Genomic DNA, 21,347 nt, shown 5'->3' on the forward strand with positions numbered 1-21,347 from the left:
TACTTCAGATTATTCGCTTAGATGAGCCCAAGAAAGGTGAGAACCAGGTAGATGCCAGTGTGGTAGCGCTGGACTTGGTAGGGATGCTTCTGGGGCTGAACTTGCAACGACGACTCCCCAAGACAAATTCCATCCGTGTTCTGGTGGCGATGTGACTGGTGTTCGCTCACCATTTCTGCCTACTGTGGTAACCTGATTGCCTCCCTCACGCTAACCAAGCTCTCACACTGAGCTGAGACACAGGAACAACTCATCACTGCTGCAGACAGGTAGTGTTCACCTCCTTTTCTTACACAATACCTGAACACTGTATATATAACGATCTATCAAGATTTAGTTACATATTTCGTATCATTCACTTTCACCACACAGGATACCGATGCCATCCTACGGAGCAGAATTCAAGACATTTTCATTCACCATCACTGATTAGTAACACCATCCATCATCCGCAATTACTGCTCAGTAACGCCATCCATCATCCGCCATTACTGCTTAGTAGCACCGTCCACCTATCATCAGTGCTCAGTAGAACCATGCACCTACCATCAGTGCTCAGTAACACCATCCATCCACCAACACTGCTCAGTAACACCATCCACCATCACTGCTCAGTAACACCATCCATCCACATCACTGCTCAGTATTACCATCCATCCATCATCACTGCTCAGTAACACCATCCACCCACCAACACTGCTCAGTAACACCATGCATCATCCACCATCACTGCTCAGTAGCACCATCCATCCACCATCACTGCTCAGTAACACCATCAATCATCCCACCAACACTGCTCAGTAACACCATGCATCATCCACCATCACCGCTCAGTAACACCATGCAACATCCACCATCACTGCTCAGTAACACCACCCATCTGTACCGAACACACAAACACATTACTAATGCAGTGTACACGTTAGCCACTCGCCAGCCGACCAAGATGACTCCTAACTGCGCAAGTCCTCCAATAACCAACCATCGGTCGCCTGTATCCCTGTGACCAATCACCTACGACCAAAAACATAAGTTCACCTGCTTCGTACTGTTGCATGTTAGTGAATGTGTTGGTCATTTATACAGACATCCCAGCGGGGAGACGCACTTCTTTCAACTCATCGTGAAGAAAGCAGAGATCTTCAAAGTCCTACTCCAACTTGGGCCTTCCTCGGCTCTGTTGCAAAAGGTATGGACATTACGTTAACTTGCCTTCTCCAGTAAAAAAATAATTACTTTCGTGTTAATGTTGACAGCAGGATCTCTGAGGCCTAATTTGTTACCCGACAGAGATCTAATTGGCTTGTAATGTTGACTTGTTGCGTGAGGGCCTTTATCTCATTTTATCTAATGCTTAATAAGTGTATTTTTTATTTAATATATTTAAGTTGTAATCAAATTTCAAGAGTGATATGATGCAAGATTGTAGAAGTATTTCATTTTGGATCTACTAATCTCCGTGCTAAAATTTGTTTCAAACCTTAAATTTTGTGAATTAATAATCTCAGATATACGATTTGTACCTGTATATTGTTTTTTTAATACAAGTTTTTGAGACATCCTACTTGTTTTACAGAGGGTGTAAGCTTTCCATGACGAACGGATGAGAATTTCTGCAAGTTTATTTATTTTATGTTTAGTAGCGTTTGTCGAGTTGGATTTTGTTAGGATATTCTCCCGGTAGATCCTGGTTCTATTACTTAGAGTACTGAAGCTTCATTCAGGACGCATAAAGAAACTGCTGTTGGTCAGTAAGTACATAGAGGGATGCCCATCGCCACCTAGTACTGCGAACTGAATACATCCAGTCAATTAAGTGACCTAAAGTATACTGAAAAACCAAGGAACAGAAGCAGCGTTCGATTTCACCTTCCTATTTCTACCAGAAGTATTGCATCAATAGGCACGAACAATTTAAACATGTATTAATGAAAACCTGTTGATTGTGAAAATAAAAGACTTGATGAAAAAATGATAACTGACTCAAGTGTAGGTAAAGCTAGTGGAATTTTAACGGCATGAACACCGGGTAGATTCCTTGGTCTCGGCATCAACGTTCTACCAGCGTAACACTGTTCACAAGAATACCCATCTTATATAATTTCAGCGAAGTAATCAAGGTAGGAATTATATAAAAAAATAATTTCAAATAAAAAAAATGTAAGGTGAAATTTAAACATGTTTTCAGTGCTGTACGTGCCAGGTTGTTCCTCTAATATTAATCTGATTTCTTCGGAAGGAAATACTACTGCTGTATTGGTGAATCATAATACTTTGTGTGAAGTAGCACATTTCATGATAAGATTCCTCAGCGGTTCATAAACTAGTTAAAGTTGAATGTATTATTTTTTAATGAAGATTTTCATTTAAATATTATAAATATTTGAAATTTCATAGTTATCTTGTATCCTAAAGTTCAATTGTGTATGATTTATTTGTTGTGTAATACGCTATTTAATTGTATATTATCTTATGAATGATAAGTTGAAACAATAAGCGTGTTTTGATTACGAGTGTACCAATATTTTTAAAAGATTTCTTTATTATGTTTTCAGGATACAATTTTCATATTGCTAACCTCAGTAATGTTTTATCTTACGTCAGATATTGATAAAGAGATCCCAGTTATGAAGTTCTCTCAGCACATGCAAGTGTAATGTCTGTAGTAATGTTTTTCCAAGTCAATGATCATGAAACAATTCCTAGAAATCAGAATGTGTTTTCAATTTACCCAAAAACTTCAATGACATTCGAAGATCTATACATAAGTTTTTTGGGGGTTTTAATAATATTTCACTGCCTAGAAAAGTAATACCAACTAACTAAGACAATTAAGACTAAATAGGAGAGAGAAAGTAAATTTGTAGTTAAGAGTACATTAGGTTACTCTGAAGGTCTGCAAGTCATAATGCTGTTCTTTACAGTACGGAGGAAGAGAAAATATGATGATGTGGTGGATGAAAAAGGTGGTAGTCTTGGTGATCATGATGGCAGATGTTGTAGCGTCTCAATCTCCACAGCACAGTAAGTCTCACCACAGTTGAACATCTTGCGTCAGTTTCACCTCTAGTCAACCACAAGAGGTAAAGCTACTGATGTGTCCTAAATTAACTCGGTCATTACCAATCAAAAATGATCACTCCTCCTAGTCCCCGTTACAATCTAATACACACACACACACACACACACACACATATATATATATATATATATATATATATATATATATATATATATATATATATATATATATATATATATATATATATATATATATATATATATATATATATATATATATATATATATATATATATATATATATATATAGCATTGTGTGTATATATATATATATATATATATATATGTATATATATATATATATATATATATATATATATATATATATATATATATATATATATATATATATATATATATATATATATATATATATATATATATATATATATATATATATATATATATATATATATTCTTTATTTACATGTTTATACATACTTATATTTATATTTATGTATTATTATTATGACATTAATTTACACATGTACTTAATTTCGCTTTCGCTATTATTCGCAAAATGGCAAAAGGTGAAGAAGGAGAAGCGTTGTACAGTTGGCCACAGGTATGGTGTTCCACCCCTCGGTGGCCTTCTGAACATATGGCAACCTTCGGAATCATAGTCAAACCTTCTTTACAGATTTTACATCTATTATACCGTTTAGCACAAATCTCGATTACAAACATTATCGAAAACAAAAATATTTTGGCCACCTGGTCGGAAAGGCCACTGAGGGGTGGAACACTATACCTGTAGCCAACTGTACTTACGAATTTTACCCTGGGAGACAAAGTCGGGTGTTGATATGAAATTATACAAAACAGGCTGGCAACAAGACGCCGGTGGTGGTGTGGGCGCCGTGCTGGAGGCCGTGTCTCAGCCCACCTGCTCCCTCATCCTCCTCACCACCTCACCCTCCACCATCTTCAAGGTGATGTTTGTTATTATGTAGCCTCCACCTGCTATATGTTCTTATGTAGCCTCCACCTACTGTATATTCTTATGTAGCCTCCACCTGCTGTATGTTCTTATGTATACTCCACCTGCTGAATGCTCTTATGTTGTCTCCACCTGCTGTATGCTCTTGTGTAGCCTCCACCTGTTGTATGTTCCTATGTAGCCTCCATCTGCTACATTTTCTTGTATAGCCTCCATTTACTGCAATGATTTGAGGAATGTTTATATATTTAGTAAGATATGCATTAATTAGACAGTAATTTGCTCGTATATTTTGCTTAGTGGATGTCACTTCATCTAGCCATACCACCGTCCACTAGGCAAAGGATACGAGCTATTAGCAGTCGAATTAATCCATTTCTTATTAAAAATAATAAAAATATACAGATTGAGATTTTTTTCATATTGATTTAATTTGATTCTGTAATATGTTTGTTATAGCGAGTTTCCTTCTGTCGAATGTAAACTAACACAGCCCTGCCACGGTGCACAAAATCTGACGAGCCCCTTTAAGTGCATTGGTGAATGAGCCTGTACAAGTTCAGAGATCTTTCCAACCTGTACCCGGAGAGGTTCTCTTGCCCAACACCGCTTGTAATTTTACTGTCTAATTTTCAGCTTCCACAACCAAAGCCTTTAAGCACATTTCACTGTCAGTAATAAAACTATTCCCACTGGTGGATTTTTACCGAGTTCTAGGCGAGTGTAAACTACCTCGCCAATTTCCTTATCGAAATAAGCCTTCCTGGGACTAGGACTACCATTCACACTGCATGGCAGAGCGGTTGGGATACCATTATTGGCCCCAAGGTTTTCCTGAAGGTTACGAAGGCGAACCGGAGAACCGGAGAAGGGAGACAGCCTGTCCTCTTGGCTTACTCATGTCTTAACCAAGGAGCACAGATTATTTTATAATGTCGCTTTAATTTTCTTCATTTTCAAATAATGTTTTTCAGGTGTAATATAACATAAACCTTTGTAATACAGCAGTCACTTTTATTAAAGCATTCGTCAAAGTTATGTCTAATATTGATTTACTGTATATACTGTACTTGTTGTAGGACAATTGCTGTAGGTTCCCTTCTAATATACGTATATACGAGGGAGTTTTGTCTGCCTACCGACACAGGCCTTGCTCTCAATTTTACAAAAGAGACAAAAATACCAAACCTATGCACAAAGTATCTTAAATTATCTCAAGGGTCACCTGTACATATGGTGACTGCTATCTGTTAATTTTATTTTATGGACTCGATTCCTTCCAAAACGATGAAAAGAAATCATAGGTAAACATGATATTCTTAATCTTCTTAGATTTGTGAGAATTCCCCTAATATACTTATGTCTTGCAGAATTGTTTTTCTAAATAATGGTAGAAGCGTTCATGTCTCAGGAGGAGAGTGTAGTACGAGGGAGCCCCTGGGGTGTGGGGGTGTTCGAGGTGGTGGTGGACGGCCAGGACGCTAACGAGACCCTGGTGCTGCTCTCCCACCTGCTCCACCAGGCTCGACAGGTAGGTCACTCTCCCACCAGGCTCGACAGGTAGGTCACTCTCCCACCTGTTCCAACAGGCTCGACAGGTAGGTCATTATCGCGCCAGCTCCACCAGGCTCGACAGGTAGGTCAGTCGTCCTACTGCTAAAGTTGGAAAGTCCCTGGTATTATTGTTAAGGCCTTAATATTACTTGACATTATGCTTGAGATGTACAGTTGTACGTTTTAATAGCAGGAGAAATTCTTGGTACTTAACATAAACCCGTGTAACCCAATCCCAATCTGGCAAGTAACCTACCAGGGCCGCTCCTCCATGTAAGGGGAGATGTTACATATATCACGATCGTTAAATTTTCTTATGCGAATTTGACATAATTCGAGTTAACTTTTCATCTATATACAACCTGGCGGATGTAAATTGTAAGATGGCATCAGCCAGGGTGTAACAGCGAATGAGTCGCATTACGAAGTGGCCGAGATTGTGTTAACTGTATACATTGAAAATTGTGGAATTTAGTTAGGGTTATTTTAGGTATTTTTGTGTCCGTCTTTTATGATCTCATTAGCAACACCCCACATATCTTATTGAAGATATTTATCTACATTCAAATCAAACTTTCAGTCGGTCAACACCCTAGTCTTTATCACTGACGTAAAATAGTTACTGACAAGTGATCGTGGGCCCTTCGTGCCCAGTTCGCCGTCCGGCTGACAGAGTACAGCGACATCGTTTTCCTTCGTAAAAAAAATGGTTAATTGATGCCTTCCTAAAGAATCCATCGACATGGGACCAGGTTTGTTCCACTCTACGAATTTTTTTGCGATTTTTCCACCAAGTTTGATGAAAAACGATTGTGCCGTTTCGGCTGCCCAGAACAGACACACACATAGACAGACAGACAGACACACGTCTAGTCCTATAGTATATTCGATGCACCGCACTAGTCATTACTGTTTATCATTCAGTAGAATACAATTTTAACTCGGTCCCAACAACTGTTTGATATATACCACAAGACATATATTTCGTGAACTACGTTGTTATTAGAGCGGTAAGTGAACTTTAAGGTATAATACGATTTTGTTTTCATAATTTCCTTTGTGTTTAAAGTATAGTTAAATGTCTGTTCCCGTTACTGAGCAGTAACCGTTATAATAGCGAGAATCTAGTCGTCCTTATCTGTGTACAGTACAGTATTGTATAATTTCGGAAATTGTTAAATAACCAAATTTATACAAGTTAGATTGAACAGAATTGATGTGTTGCAGCATTTTCTCGGTTAACTTTTACATAAACTTTTGATATCCTAATGGAGGTGACAAACATAAAGTTTATTGTTGCAGCTTAATATTTAGTCAACCCAATAGGGATGTACCTACAGGGCGGGCTAATGAAAAATATTCTCATTGTTAGTCAGATTACTACAATTGTAAACGCTTTAGTTAAGGACGTTCAGGTTACGGGCAAGTCGAAGGAAATGATTGAAACCCGTCATTTAACGCATTCAATATTTATTGATGTGGTCAAAACCTGCAGAGGAGAAGGCGTTCATAATATTACATGGTGATCCATCTGATACATAATTAGTTAGTCCAACACAACTTTATCTCAATTACAATTTATTAAACAAACTGACATAACACAAAGTTCATAACTCTATTAATCTTAGCTTCGCCTCATTCTGCATTGTCTTATTACTCCAGGTTAGGCAGAAACGAGTAGGCGTAATTAGTCAACAATATTTTAGTACCGAGGGGTATGTCATCACTCAGGCTGTACTTACAAGTGCGGGTCAATGCAGATCAGTATGGTGTTCCAAGAGACAACAGTATTGCGTAAATCGTCCCAGCACAAATTCTCGGACAGGAGAAGGCTGGTCTTCACAGCATCACTAGAGAGGGCGATCTGTCTCATGGAGGGGCTGGCAGCACCGCCACCAGTCGAAGACAGTCCACTCAGCAGTACCAGGACTTGTCTGTAAACACTTCTACATCTGGCGAGGTCACAGGTCGAAAGATTTAATGGCATCACATGCCAGCACTGTAGCTGAAGCCAGCGGCGATAACAACAATACTGACAAAAACATGTTGCACTGTAGTTGTCTTCATGCCCTCGCAGTGTAAAAATACCCCTTTAATTCAATAGTTATATGTCTTCCCACTGGAAAAACAAAGCAGTAGATAATTTATATTTCATCGTTACATTGGGGCGTATCTAACAGTTTGACAGCAGAACTGTTTATGGACTCGTGTTACACGACTGTTGCTGTTGTTTTTTGTTCTTTTAATATTATGTAATGAAGGTGTGTGGAGTACTGCCTTCTACAGCTACATTTTGAGGTAAATTCTTACCATCGAACTGATGAAATCAACATAAATTGGTTACGAAATAATTATTTGTTATTGTAATGAATAATAAACTCACTGAGGTAGTGAAAATTTACAGTAGGAGTGATTGCTAAGTGATGAAAATGGTAGCGTAGTTGTGTGTATCAATAATTATAAAATGTTTACGTTTTCGAAACGTAAGAATGAGTACAAGTTATTTATTAGTTAGGTGAATAAGCACTGTTAATTACTCATCACGGGAACATTCATAAGATAATAATAGGTTGCAACTAGTGACCAAATTAAACTACGGTTATGACAGACTAAACCACTAACATAGAGTAGGCTGCACTTCCCACCACTATTTCCCTGTGGGGCAGGATAACCACTGTACACTAATGGAACAGATTTTATTATACCTTGTGAGAAACCCAGCGAGATGAGGCATCGGGCCCCGCCGAACCACCTCACGGCTGCGACTAACTCTGACGGGTAGATAGTATGGACTCCTAACTAACAGACTCCAGACTCAAGCTCGGACTGAGTGCGACTGTTTGTTGGGGCCGTATTTATTTAGTTTTTCAATAGCAAGTTTATCCACAGTGGGTCCTACTTTCACGTGAAGAATGTGAAAGCAGGATTCAGATGTAGGCGTACCCGGCTTATATTATGGGATGGTATTGTCCTAGCGGTTTTGGTCGCCTGCTTGAGAACTAGGCCGCCTTCTCCTCAAGTACTGCACTATATTCCGTGTTTGTTCACTAGATGATAACTTTGGTCTAATTTCTTATATACTGCACTGCATTATCACTTGGCACAAACTGACAAACGACCCGGTAAACACCAAATGATTTGATACATTGTTATATCCCATATGATATCATGTTGATGAATCCTTGAGTTAGGGAATGCTCAACTGAAAATTAGTCAATTACAGTAGAACGATTGCTAGTCACAGGTGAGGATGGGGTCTCGGTGTGTGCGGGTGGTGGTGGTGAGTCACGACCCGGTCTTCCTTGACACCTTCGCCGAGTGGTCCCTCAAGGGCCGCCTCCTGGTGTGGGCCACCAAGCTGCTGGTGGTCACCAGCCTCCCACTCCCACAGCTCCACGCCCTCCTGTCCTCCCACTGGACCTTCTCCATGATGAACACCATCTTGCTTAACCTGGATGACACACCACCCAACCTCAGGTAATTTACACAATGAACACCATCTTGCTCATCCTGATGAGTAGTATATGGGCTTTTAGGATTACATTTTTAAGTATAGATAGAAACTGAATTCATAAAAATATATTTAATTTAGTACTAACAATTATTCTCCGATGAAAAATAACGAGTCCTTGAATGACATGTGGGGTAAAGCATCAAGTATCGTGCAGACACATAATGTGAATCATAACATCATTATGTAATCGACCAGGAAAATAATCGCCACGCGTTTACACGCCTTAACATATATCACTACATTAGGAAATCTACTGTACAGTCACCTATCACACAGGTACAGTGTGTACACTCACCTGCCTTACAGTCCAGATGGCGCCCAGGTGTTGCGGGTAGCTGTGTGGACACCAAGACACGGCCTCCGCCTCCTCACAGCCCTGCCACTCTTCCCTGAGAAGTTCTCCAAGTATGTGCGACAGTGATGTGTTATGTGTAGGATATGGTTGTTGCCGACTTTATTCGTGGGCTTCTTATTGTTCTCATCTTCATTTCTTCGCCTTTTCATTACAGTATTTCCATCCTATAATAAACAAGTTTCATTAGTTTTTCTTGCCTTCAACATAATTTATACCATTGATTTTGGAATTTTATATAGATTTATTTCCTATTATCTACAGTATTCACAATATATTGTCCTGTTCCTCAGTTTCCATGGTGCTGAGGTGAACGTGACGGGAAAGCCTTGGCCACCATACTGGGTGGAGGAGCAGCAGGAGGCGGCTGACGGGAGCCTCGTCACCATCTACACAGGCTGTGACTACCTCTCCCTCGAGACTATCTCCCACACCCTCAACTTCACTATTAATATCATTCCTACTGCTTCCTGGGGAGAGGTAAATAATAATAATATTCCGAACACAAGTTCAGTACTTGATGTCAGAGGACTGGCTTCTTTTGTATCATTTTTGCAAGGCAAGTCTATCGCTTCAATACTGGGAAGAGAACCAAGGTCGTCTGAAAATATTTTTCTTGCTTGACTATAAGTCATTTGTCAATAAGGTTCCCCTTCAGCGGTAATATAACTGATCCCCCCCCCCCTTGTTCATCACAAATAGAAAAGAATGTCATATTAGCTTTACAGATGTTGCCCAGCATAATGATTTGTAACGAGCATTACTCCTCAGGCAGTCAAGAAAGTGGAGGAGCGGGTGGCATTCATCACAGCGGTGTTCCATGTACCCCTGCCAGAGCGCAAGAAGAAACACGACTTTACCAGAATCTATGAGTATAACCAAATGTCTTTTACTTTGGCCAAGCCCGGCCTGAAACCCAGCCTTGATAGCCTCTTCTACCCACTAACCGGTGAGGTTTGGGCCTGGGTGCTGGTGGTCCTCCTTTTCATGCCCGCCATCTACTATATGGTAAGAATATTCACCAGTGTCTATACTGTGAATATTGTGTCAAACGGTTGTTTCATAAGTTTGTTTAGTAGTTGTTGCGTTGCTGGCATAGATAGTATAACCTGCCATTGAACGAGAGTACTTTTTGACGTCTGGCAGACTGTCATGGGTTGTTTAGCATGTTGAAGAATTATAGGTCACGCATTTTGGCCTCCGTCATTAAATGTAGTTCTTAACTCTAATCTTCTATAGTTGGACAAAGGGGAATTTTATTATAGAATACAAAACTGAGTTTTCTAAAGGATTTCTAAGCCATTTTGACTCTTGATTTTTTTTAATTCCCTAACTTATGTACAGTATTTCATTAATTCAAATTTATAATAATAATATAATATGGTGGAGGTTTGTGAATCACTTGAAGATTAGTTTTGTTCAAGTTCAATATCAATTCAATTCCATTGTTTCATTTGTTCAGCTCTTCGTATTTATTTCTCTCTTGGATGACAAATATATCATCGTAACAGCGGTATCTTAAGTAGATGACTTTGACAGTTAAAGTTTTTTCCCAATTTTTTGTAATTCCATTTCCATTGTAAAGTTTTTCGTGGAAGCTGTCGCGTAATTATTCGCTTTTTTGCATTTTTATTTCCTTAAAACTTTTGTATAACTGGACTGGAGAGTGTAGAAGTACTATTCTGTATTCTGCACATTATCGCATCTCAAAGCGTGCGACTGTATTTGCTTATTAAGATATTTTCATAATTGGTGAATCTTAACGTGGCAGTATCATATCAAAATTTTACAAAAACTTTATTTGATCCATTTTTACAGGTTCTAAGGTGACTACAAAATTCATACTTGACAATATGACCATTGTGACCTTGACGACTTCAGGATTATTTACTTATTCTACAGCTACATTTATTTTCCTATCTTTTTACACCGACTTTATGAAAATCATGTGGTGGGTTACGGAGATAGGCTAAAAATAGTACAGTATAAGCAAACTTTAACCTTCATTATCTCAACTCATGGTTTTCATGCATACATCGCTCTTCTGCCACTCGCCTATATAATATAATGTCGCAGGTCAGCAGAGGAAGAGAGAAGCAGTGTGGACGGCTACGGGTGGCAGCTGAGGTGTTGGAGGTGATGGGGATCCTGGTAGGCCAGAACCTGCCACAGCAGCTCCCACCTATCACCTCCGGCCGCCTCCTGGTGGTGGCGTGGCTGGTGTTCGCCCTCATCATCGGGACGGTTTACCGTGGCAACCTAACAGCCGCCCTCACGCTGCCCAAGTACCCGCCCCGGCCAGAGACTGTGGAACAGCTGGTGGACACCGTTCATAAGTAGGTTTTCGGCGTATGTAAAATACCCACTAAAATGATGCAAAGATTTAAGTCTGAAAACTAAATTATAACCACTAAAACAGTAAAGACAAAATCCAAGCAAGTCATTTTTAATCCTGATACCCTCTTTGTTTAGATATGTTGATGATGTATTATGTCTCTGGCCATGTAATGAGGACCTAAAAGCTTTCCTGCCACTACTTAACAACTTAGCCCCCTCGATCATATTCACTGTGGAATTAGAGCAAGACTGTAAATTGCCATTCCTAGACTGTCTGATACACAGAATAGGTAACACTTTTAAGTTCAGTATTTATAGAAAACCAACTAATGTGTGTTCATACATTCATTATTATTCTGCCCACCATAATAAAGTCAAACAGTCAGTATTTTCAACAATGTTTTTACGTGCCTTGAGAATTTGCAGTCCGGAATTCATCGATGAGGAATACAAATATATATATAACATTGGCTCAAACCTTAAATACCCTAGATCTTTCATAGACAAATGCCTAAACATTACTAAGAAAACTTTTTATAGAACTGATCCCAAGCCCACCCATGACCATAAGAATATCTTAATATTACCATTTCACAAAAATTTCTCACACATTCCTTCACAACTAAAAACCTGGAACGTCAATGTGGCATTTAAAAACTCGTGCACTGTTAAACAAATGTTAATCAAGAACTCCCCCAACAACACAATTGGTTGCATTTATAAAGTTCCTTGCAAGGAATGTAATATGTTTTACTTAGGCCAGACAGTAAAAGATCTTGCAACTAAAATTAAACAACACAAATACAGTGTTAGGACAGGCCAGGAATCCAATGCTCTGTTTGTTCATTTGAGGGATAACAAGCATTGCATTGACTGGGATAATGCCTCCTCATTATTACCATGTAATTCAATTGATAGTAGGAACATCATAGAATCTAGTCTTATTAAACATACTGAAGCATTCAACATGAATTTGAGTAACGGCATGTACAAACTGGACAATTTTGTAATTAAGAAGATTTGTAACCAGGTGAGAAGGCCGGGTCACCTGACCATCTGACCTGACCACCAACCGTTGTGTGCTATTTAAAGATTAGTAGGGTCATTACCTAATACCTGACCATTGTGGACCTGGTCTCACCCTCCTCTGTATATATACACCTTGGTTTGTATTTCTCTCTCTAGTCTGTACTCACCCCTGAAGATGTGAATTACACGAAAGCGCTTGGGAACTTCGTGTTTTCTTCTTTCCTGGTGGTTATCAGCATATACATACATACATACCAAATGACAGGGGTGAAGAAGGTTCAGTTGAAGGACAACATGTGGATGGAAGTGAATAGGAGTAGAAATACTGTAGGTGCCGTGGCTTAACACCGCATGCCTGATTGTTACAGGATCGTAGTTCAGACTCCCAGCATCATGACCGACGTGCAAGATTCGCACTGCCGCAGCTCAACCCAGAACCCCGGTAGGCACCTCCCAGTGGAAAAGGAAGTAGTAGGTTAGTAGTAAGGTTGTTTGGTGACAGATGAAGGTACAGTCTTTGAGGTTATGCCAATGATGGAACGGAGCTAGTTGGAGAGGAAGAGATTTGAATATCTGATTTTAAAATGTCAGAGTATTCGTCGCATTGAAGATGAGGGTATCGTCGTAGAGTTTTTGAGAAGAAACTTAGGAGTAGTTCTCTGATTTGCTTAGGAATAATCGAACCTCGAATAAGTTCATTGCTTTCGATATTGCTGTTGCATCGTCAAAGTTTAAGTGGAGTGGTGGGAGGTGAATATCTGAACTCAGAGCGGCTTGATTGTGTAGTCCTCTTCACTAGTGCGTTTACAGAGGGTATCCAGGTTGTGTGCAGTGTGGCAGCCCTGTGTTTATTTACATTCGACAGAAGGAACTCGTAATAGTCAAACATAATATGGAATCAAAGTAAAACATCATCAAAGCAAATATCTCAATGTAATGATTTGTAAACGCACTAGTGAAGGGGGCTGTACCTGGACTGTCCTCAGGCCACCCACGGTGCAGATTGAGGAGTGTTATTGTTGTTTGAGTGTTTTAGTATTGAGGGGTTTCTATTTCTGTATATGCGGTGTGAAGTATGATGCCGTCAAAGTATTCCTGCCATTGTGGGTGTGTGGTTAGGAGTTTTTCTATCTGTCTTTCACCTAATAGTCTCCAGTAGATGTTGAGAGGTGGACTGTTGCTCTGTTCATATAGGTGTTCGTTTGTGATGAATTGTCCAGTGTGTGTTGTGCTTGAACTTTAGTGCTTTATTTTATATGACTTGTAGTTCTTGATGTTGGTTGGTGATGCTAACTGGAGTGCGTTGGGTGCGTATGTCAACAGGGGGTGTATTAGTGCTTTGTATAAGTGTGTTTTGCTTTCTGTTGTTGCACTTCTCAATCACTGTTTGCCTGTGAGTGCCTTTTGGCGATGTTGTCTCATGGTGAGGGTGTGGTCGAATGCTACCCCTAGTATTCTTTTTGTCTGTTTTATTGGTATGGGTGTTGGATTGTTGTCGTATGGGTTTAGGAATATCTGGCGAGGTTGGTGTCTTTTTGTGCCAAATTGTGATTTGTGATATGTTGGAGTTTTCTCAAGGTCAACTGTAGTAGTAACTGCAAGTGAACAGGATCTTATATGGACCTGCATCCTGGGAAATTCGCGGGGTTTTAACGTTGGATTTCATTTACTCGATGTTGATTGACTGACAGTGACGCCTTCTCCCTCAAAAACGGCAGACATGGGGTAATCGTAATTTGTAATCGGAGTCGATTACAATCGATTACAGATTTCAAAGTAATCGTAATCAATTACATTCTTATTTTTGGGCAAAGTAATCGTAATCGATTAAATTCAAAATGTAATCGTAATCACGATCACTTTCACGATTACAAAAGCAAGAACATACTGGTACTTCATTTCCTTTACTTACAATACTAAACTCATGATTCTGGGAACAAAACAAAGCATCCATGTCTGTCCCCTCCAAGCTCGCAATGAATTACCTTGTGGTACGTACCAGCAACTTCAGCACCTGTTGAGAGAATATTCGGTGTTGCTGGCTGAATCTTCAGGCCGGATAGGTGCAAGACGTCATCTGGCCGGTTGGGGGGTCATGGGTGGGACCTCAGTTACCATCTTTTTTTTTTCTTTTTTGTCGGGATTAGCCCACCTGGGCACAGGTCACTACAAGACAGACATGTTTATGATTAAGTAAACTCACATGTATCTTAACAAGTCAAAACGAATTATAAGGAACAGAATTCCTAATCAAAAAGCAATTCACAAACTGGCCATAGCCATGTGGATCATAATGTATAACAGTGTCATGCACGAGGCTAAGTGCATCTAGAGATACTCGTATAGTCTTTTACAATCTTGGCACAAGACAGGGAACGCACAAGACAGGGAACGCATCATTCCATAATATCAAAATGTTAAGTCAGTGACAGGCGTTTTAATTTGCAAGTGTCTTGACTAAGTATGCCAGGTGCCTGTGACCATAGTAGTTTCTGGTAGGTGATGATGTGGTGGAGTTATCCTGTAGGACACTCGTTGATAAACCTGAGGTAGAGGAAATCTGTTAAGTGTACTCTCTCAAATTTATGAAATCAATAATCCTTAAAACTTCTATGTAAATTTTGTTTATTCAGGGTGACAATGCCGCCATTTGGGGAACTGTGGCGTCAATTCTTCGCGGGTTCAGACTCAGAGGTGTACAAGAAATTGGCCAGGATGATGATGATAGGACCATCCACCAGGGAGGGACTACAGATGGCCATTGAACAGAAGTAAGATTAAATTTAATGTAAATATTTTAATACCTAGTAAATTTGTGAAATATGTGGGTGTACTTCAGAGCATGTGAACATGTATGTGGGTGAAGAGGTACATCGTAGCTGCAGGGTCATAACAAACTTCCTTATTATAAAAGTCTTCTTTCAGGTCATTGTACTTGTACATACTGTAGGCCTGTGTTAGAGAGTAATACTAACACGATTTATTGATTTCAAAGGTGTTGCGGATTAAAATATTACATCCACATAGTGTTTTGTTCCGTAACAATAATTTTCAGATAGAGCAATCATAATTGTTTCCTTTAGTTTTCTTGATAATACTAATATAATCTGCCACAGTACAGCAAACATGGCAGCTCGACGGTACCTGTCAAATATGATCGTGGAACACTTCACCGAGGCAGATGGCACCACCCGCCTCTACCTGGCCAGGGAGACTCTCTTTCCAGGACAATCTGCTTGGCCCATCCCTCATGACGCCCCCTACCAATCCCAGCTCGACCGCTGCCTCATAGCCATTATTGAAGTAAGTTGTAGGGAGCGATGCTGTCGGGGTAATAGTTCTTTATTGTCTACGGGTCGTTAATGAGTGACCTACGAGATATTTCCTCTATACCTACCACGGTCAGAAGGCTTAACATGTTCTAAAGGTATGCTTCACTCTCCAATGGATTAACTCTACTACATAACAACAATTGAAGCAAGGTTTCCAACTCATAGCACTGTGGTTACTTCTAGAGTCATCGACGAATTCAAGTCCATCAGGTTGAAACATTAAAGTTCACCTTCATCTTGCTCAGTTTGGTGATAAATATGAAATATACATCAACCCTGACACACACATACGCTAGCCACTGTCTTCATGAGTTTTACATCTCTTGTAGTGAATCATCCTTGAAGGGATTAGTGTTAATCTACAATACAGTTCGTTAATCCGTATAATTGTAAGACGTATACTAACTTAACCACAGTAATTATTCCCTCTTGTCTGTAGTGATGAAGTTAATTAACTTTGAAAAGACTTTTGGATATTATCGTGTCTTAAGCCTCGTACACACTGAGATACATTGCTGTTCAACTGTTTCTAGACAATGTATCTTGGTGTGTACGAGGCCTTAGTTTATCGCGCAACAATCTGTATTTACCCTGCATGATGTTCATTGGTGGAAATCTGATAGGGAGTTAGTTTGTGAACATGTAATCATTCAAAAATAGTTGTCCTGATTCATATCTAATGACAATAACCAACAAAGAGGTACAGTCAGGGAAAAGTGCTTCTATACGCCCCTGTGGTATCCCCAGTCAAGTTACGTATCATGCATGAATCCATGTCCACAAGCGACTGCAAAGGATGACTCGATTCTTAATTTCTTTGTCTGCATTGATATAGATCAAAGACGTTCGATAATTTCTACATATTTCATTCCATTTGCTAATTTAAAAACTATGAATCATGTAGAAACTTGGGCAAGCACACTGGCACCACACATATATCTACCTGACGAAAGAACAGTAATAATTCATAAAACGTTTGCCAAACTTCGATTTTCATGTTTCGCATTAGCTGATCGTCACTTGTTAGTGAAAAAAGTCGCATTTGCTTAGACAGTAAGATTGGTGTTAGAAAAATGGAAGCGAGAGAAAATTAAGTGAAAAAAAAAATATAGGACAGTGTGAAGCTCAGGAATGTAGCAAATCAATAACACAGGAGCCCCCGCGTGAATGTTACTTAGAACATGATATATATCTAAAAGCATGCCACTCCATGTTATAGACAGGCTTCTACCTCCAGGCTGGCCTGTATGAAAAGTGGAGTGATGACACTGTAAGTCAAACCCGCCGGAGAAGCCAGCGGCGTCAGCGCGAGTACTTGGCACAGCAGCTGCAGCAGGGACAGCAGGTGGTAGACGAGACCGCAGAGTCTGACAAGAGCATTATAGCCCTTACCGTCACACACATGCAGGGACCCCTCGTGTTTATCCTTCTGGGACTTTTCCTTGCTGGGGTTGTTTTCGCTGTCGAGGTATCTATGACGTATAACAAGTAGTTCTCCGGGACTCTGACCTACAAACTTTTTTGGGACAATCAAGCCACAGATCCTTCCTAAAACTCCCAATTCCACGGATTTCCTCACAATTGTGTAAATTCTTTTTACTCGCCAACAAACTAACCGAGATTCCCATACAGCATTTTTCCTACATTTATAAAAGTTTTAATATATAAGTGGTTGTAACCAGATGGAATAAACACCCAAGCAAGCCTTCATCACACACGTAGAGTGAAAGCTAATAATGCCAAGAAGAAGCTTTTTTGTTATACCAGTGTGAGGGACCTGTGTTCGTAGAACTGTCACAATCACTGACACCATACTGTATTACCTCTCGGTGTTAGTAGTACTGTACGTGTATTTCCAGTACTTGTACGTATGGTGTACATAATTGTGTCTTAATATTAAATAATGGCAGTGAAACAAGTCGCTGTTTGACTGGCAACACGTAATTATTACCACTATTTTCTTATTATTCATTGTTGTCATGCTTTCGTTCACTAAAAATTATGTTTATAACATTAATACTTCTGTAATTAATAAACGTCTGCTGACAGGCAACCCGAGGGGTTTTTATTTCCAGTTCTCTTGTGTCGCTAAACTTTCTTCCAGCATGAGAAATTTATTATTAAACATTTAAATTACTCTTGAGGGAAGTTATTCCATCTACCCTCGATGTATCGTTTCCTTAATTCGGGATCTCACTGACAGGAGCCACTACAATAGCCTGCTCACATGTGCATACATTTTTTTCTTCACACATTTACCACACCACGACTAAATATATTCACGTTTGTATACATCTTCTAAAGATTGTCAATCTCTACAAAAGATTCTCAAAAGATGACTTGTTCTGTAACTAAAATAACTGCAAACTGTTAATCAAGAAACATAGTTCATTACCTAACAAAAACTTCTTATTCCCTAAATAAATGCTTACATACATTTTCTCTAACAAGTAAACAAAAATGTTACTGGTTTTTAAGATGTCAAATACATATTCTGCGATGCTGATGAAATAGACAAAAACATCTGTAGTGGATCATAAATCTTCTTAATAAACTTGAATATGTATTTCAAAATAATGTAACAGTTTAAATACTATTACCATTATTATAAAAGAACAAAATGTATCTCCATCTTTAACCAATCTGTTGATGCATTACTAAAGCTATCCATAACATGACTGGTAAATGTTATCATGATAAGCATTATTATCGTTGAGCGCTCCTCCCCCAAGAAACTCAACTTCTTGTCCTGAGGAAGTTTTTCGATTCCTCATAGATCAAGGGGGTGACGAATAACGTCCGCAGACCGGTGAGTAGTAGCCTTATGGTCAACTTCTCCGAAAGGGGACAGGCCAGGCAAGTGTGGGACGTCATGTCATCAACAACCCCCCCAATCGAGGTAGAAATTAACGAAGACGAAAACTTGGTGATGGGAGTGATCTCCCATGCCGAAATAGAACACTTGGACCAAGACGAGCTTGACCAACTGATCGGTGAACAGCTCCACGTCATAAGGAAGCTGACCAACCAAGAGGCCCTGGTCGACTACCGGAAGACACTACCAGAAGAAGTATAACTGGGGTGGAAGACCATCCCATTTAAGTTATACCCACACGATATTACAAATGCCAACGCTATGGACATACTGCAAAAAAATGCCGGGTTCGAGAGGTCTGCGCCACGTGCAGGATCACCGGGCACCAGCATACCACGTGCTTGGCTACACACAGGAAAAGCCCAGCTTGTGGCGGCCCTCACTCCTCCGACCGGGAGTGTCCTAAGTGGAGGGAGGAGTGTAGCGTAGCTAAGGTGCGAAAAAAGAAACAACTGAGCTACAAGGAGGCTCTCCTTGTAGTGAAGAAAGAAGAAACTAGAACAAAACAAGACAAAAGAACCAGGAAAAGAAAATTTTGAGAAAAAACAACAAAGACCAGATACTGTATATTGACAGTAAGAAATTCAGAGTTTATCGACCCTACAAATCTTCACCAAACCTAGATGACCAGGAAGAAGAAAAGGATATTATAATACAGAAAAGACAAAAGATTAACAAAAGGAAGAGGTCAAAAGAACAAGACTACGGCCGTAATGACCATCGATGTTGACGGACAGTAAATTACAAAGAAAAAAAGACTCGCCAAGCTCCGTCATCATAACCATTTACACATCTTCCTTGACAACCTCTTGTCAACTTCAGCCAGCCAAGATTGGTGGGAAGCCTTAGCTGAAAAATTGTCTTGAAGGAGATCGGGGGCTAATAACTGGAGCAACGGTAGAAAAAATAGTCACGATATTGGATTTACTAAAAAAATCGTGTCCCCCCAACCTTACCAAGCTCACCAGAATCACAGTTCCATTGTGAGGCAGACATAGTTATAATTAATATTCTAACCAATAGCTTACAAATCAAAACGAACTCGTAAATTGGACATAACCATGTGGATCATAATTTATAACTGAGCAACATGCACGAGGGCAAGTGCATCAGGAGATACTCGTACAGTCTTTCAGAATCTCCACATTGGGCAGAGAATGCATCACTCTAAGATATCAATGTTAAATCAGTGAAAGACTTTATACTGTGCAAGTCGGTAGATAAGTATAACTTGTGCCTTTAACCATGGCAGTCTCTGGTAGGTATGGTTCTGGTGCCGTTATCGCGTAGGTCACTCATTGATAACCCTAAGGTGGTGATTTAGTTAACTGTTTTCTTTCTTTAATTTGTGAAAACTTTAATTCTTAAGATTTATTTCTGTTTATCATTCAACTCGGGGTGACAAGGCCGCCGTTCCGAGAGCTCTTTTGTAAATTTTTGCGGCCCCCTACTCGGAGGAGTACAAGAAATTGGCCAGAATGAAGATAGGGCCATCCAGCAAGGAGGGGCTACAGGTGGCCTAATTATTAATAATAGAACAAGTTATCGTCCTCCCAATGCCTTCATTGCTTTAGAAAAATAAGCGACGGTGAATGAGAGGAAACAAAAGACAGAGAGCAATATTAAATTGAGAAAAAGAAAAAGCCAACCTCCTTAGAGCGAGTGTAAGAGCAGGCAAATCTGAAGGTCGAAGCTCTCAACAAAACAATCCTAGATTTTTTTAGAGGATTCACCCCCCCCCCTCAAAAAAAAATAAAAAAAAATAAATAAATAAAAGAAATAGGGTTATCTTAGAGCTCCACTATCATGTTGAGCAAAAAATAAATAAAAATCTATTAATTGATGTCGAAACAATTAATATAATGATTTATCAATTTTATCGATGAATGGATTACGCTGAAATCAGCTAATCACTCAGAAGTATGGACGTGTATTACAGTATGTGATCATGTTATTTTTACAGACTGATGATAACAACGTACTTTCTACTTCATATCTATAAATGTTAACTTTACTTTTTTTGACGATAGAGATGCCCTGCCACAGTACAGTAGACATGGCAGATCGACGGTACCTATCAAATATGATCTTGGAACACTTCACTGAGGCAGATGGCACCACCCGCCCCTACCTGGCCAGGGAGACTTTCTTCCTAGGAGAATCTGATTGGCCCATTCCAGCTCGACAGCTGCCTCATGGCCATTATTGAAGTAAGTTGTAGGGAACGATCGTTTCCATGATTTTTCTTCTAAAAGTCGTGAATGCGAAACTTGTAAAATGACTTCTCCTTAATGCCACCTACCATGGGAGGAAGGCATGCTACACAGTCTAAT

The 21,347-nt window shown here is 39.6% G+C and overlaps 1 protein-coding gene across 3 annotated transcripts; it reads left to right on the forward strand.

The window, feature by feature from the left end:
• Positions 1 to 817: 817 nt before the first annotated feature.
• On the forward strand, positions 818 to 21,317 carry LOC121872573 (ionotropic receptor 93a-like). Of its 3 annotated transcripts, none has more exons than XM_042375400.1 (12): positions 818 to 1,189; positions 2,925 to 3,024; positions 3,907 to 4,013; positions 5,433 to 5,552; positions 8,814 to 9,052; positions 9,366 to 9,494; positions 9,735 to 9,921; positions 10,213 to 10,449; positions 11,518 to 11,777; positions 15,441 to 15,578; positions 15,924 to 16,110; positions 21,045 to 21,317. In XM_042375400.1, the coding sequence occupies exons 2-12, from the start codon at positions 2,943 to 2,945 to the stop codon at positions 21,066 to 21,068; spliced, it is 1,710 nt and encodes a 569-aa protein (XP_042231334.1). In that variant the 5' UTR covers positions 818 to 1,189; positions 2,925 to 2,942; the 3' UTR covers positions 21,069 to 21,317. The 3 variants fall into 3 exon arrangements, with proteins under 3 accessions (XP_042231334.1, XP_042231332.1, XP_042231333.1); XM_042375398.1 differs by lacking the exon at positions 21,045 to 21,317 and adding an exon at positions 17,377 to 18,182; XM_042375399.1 differs by lacking the exon at positions 21,045 to 21,317 and adding an exon at positions 17,377 to 18,182 and having other exon boundaries at positions 8,820 to 9,052.
• Positions 21,318 to 21,347: the final 30 nt, after the last annotated feature.

This window comes from Homarus americanus, unplaced genomic scaffold (assembly GCF_018991925.1).
Source record: "Homarus americanus isolate GMGI-L3 unplaced genomic scaffold, GMGI_Hamer_2.0 scaffold39155, whole genome shotgun sequence".
NCBI classification, from domain to species: domain Eukaryota; kingdom Metazoa; phylum Arthropoda; class Malacostraca; order Decapoda; family Nephropidae; genus Homarus; species Homarus americanus.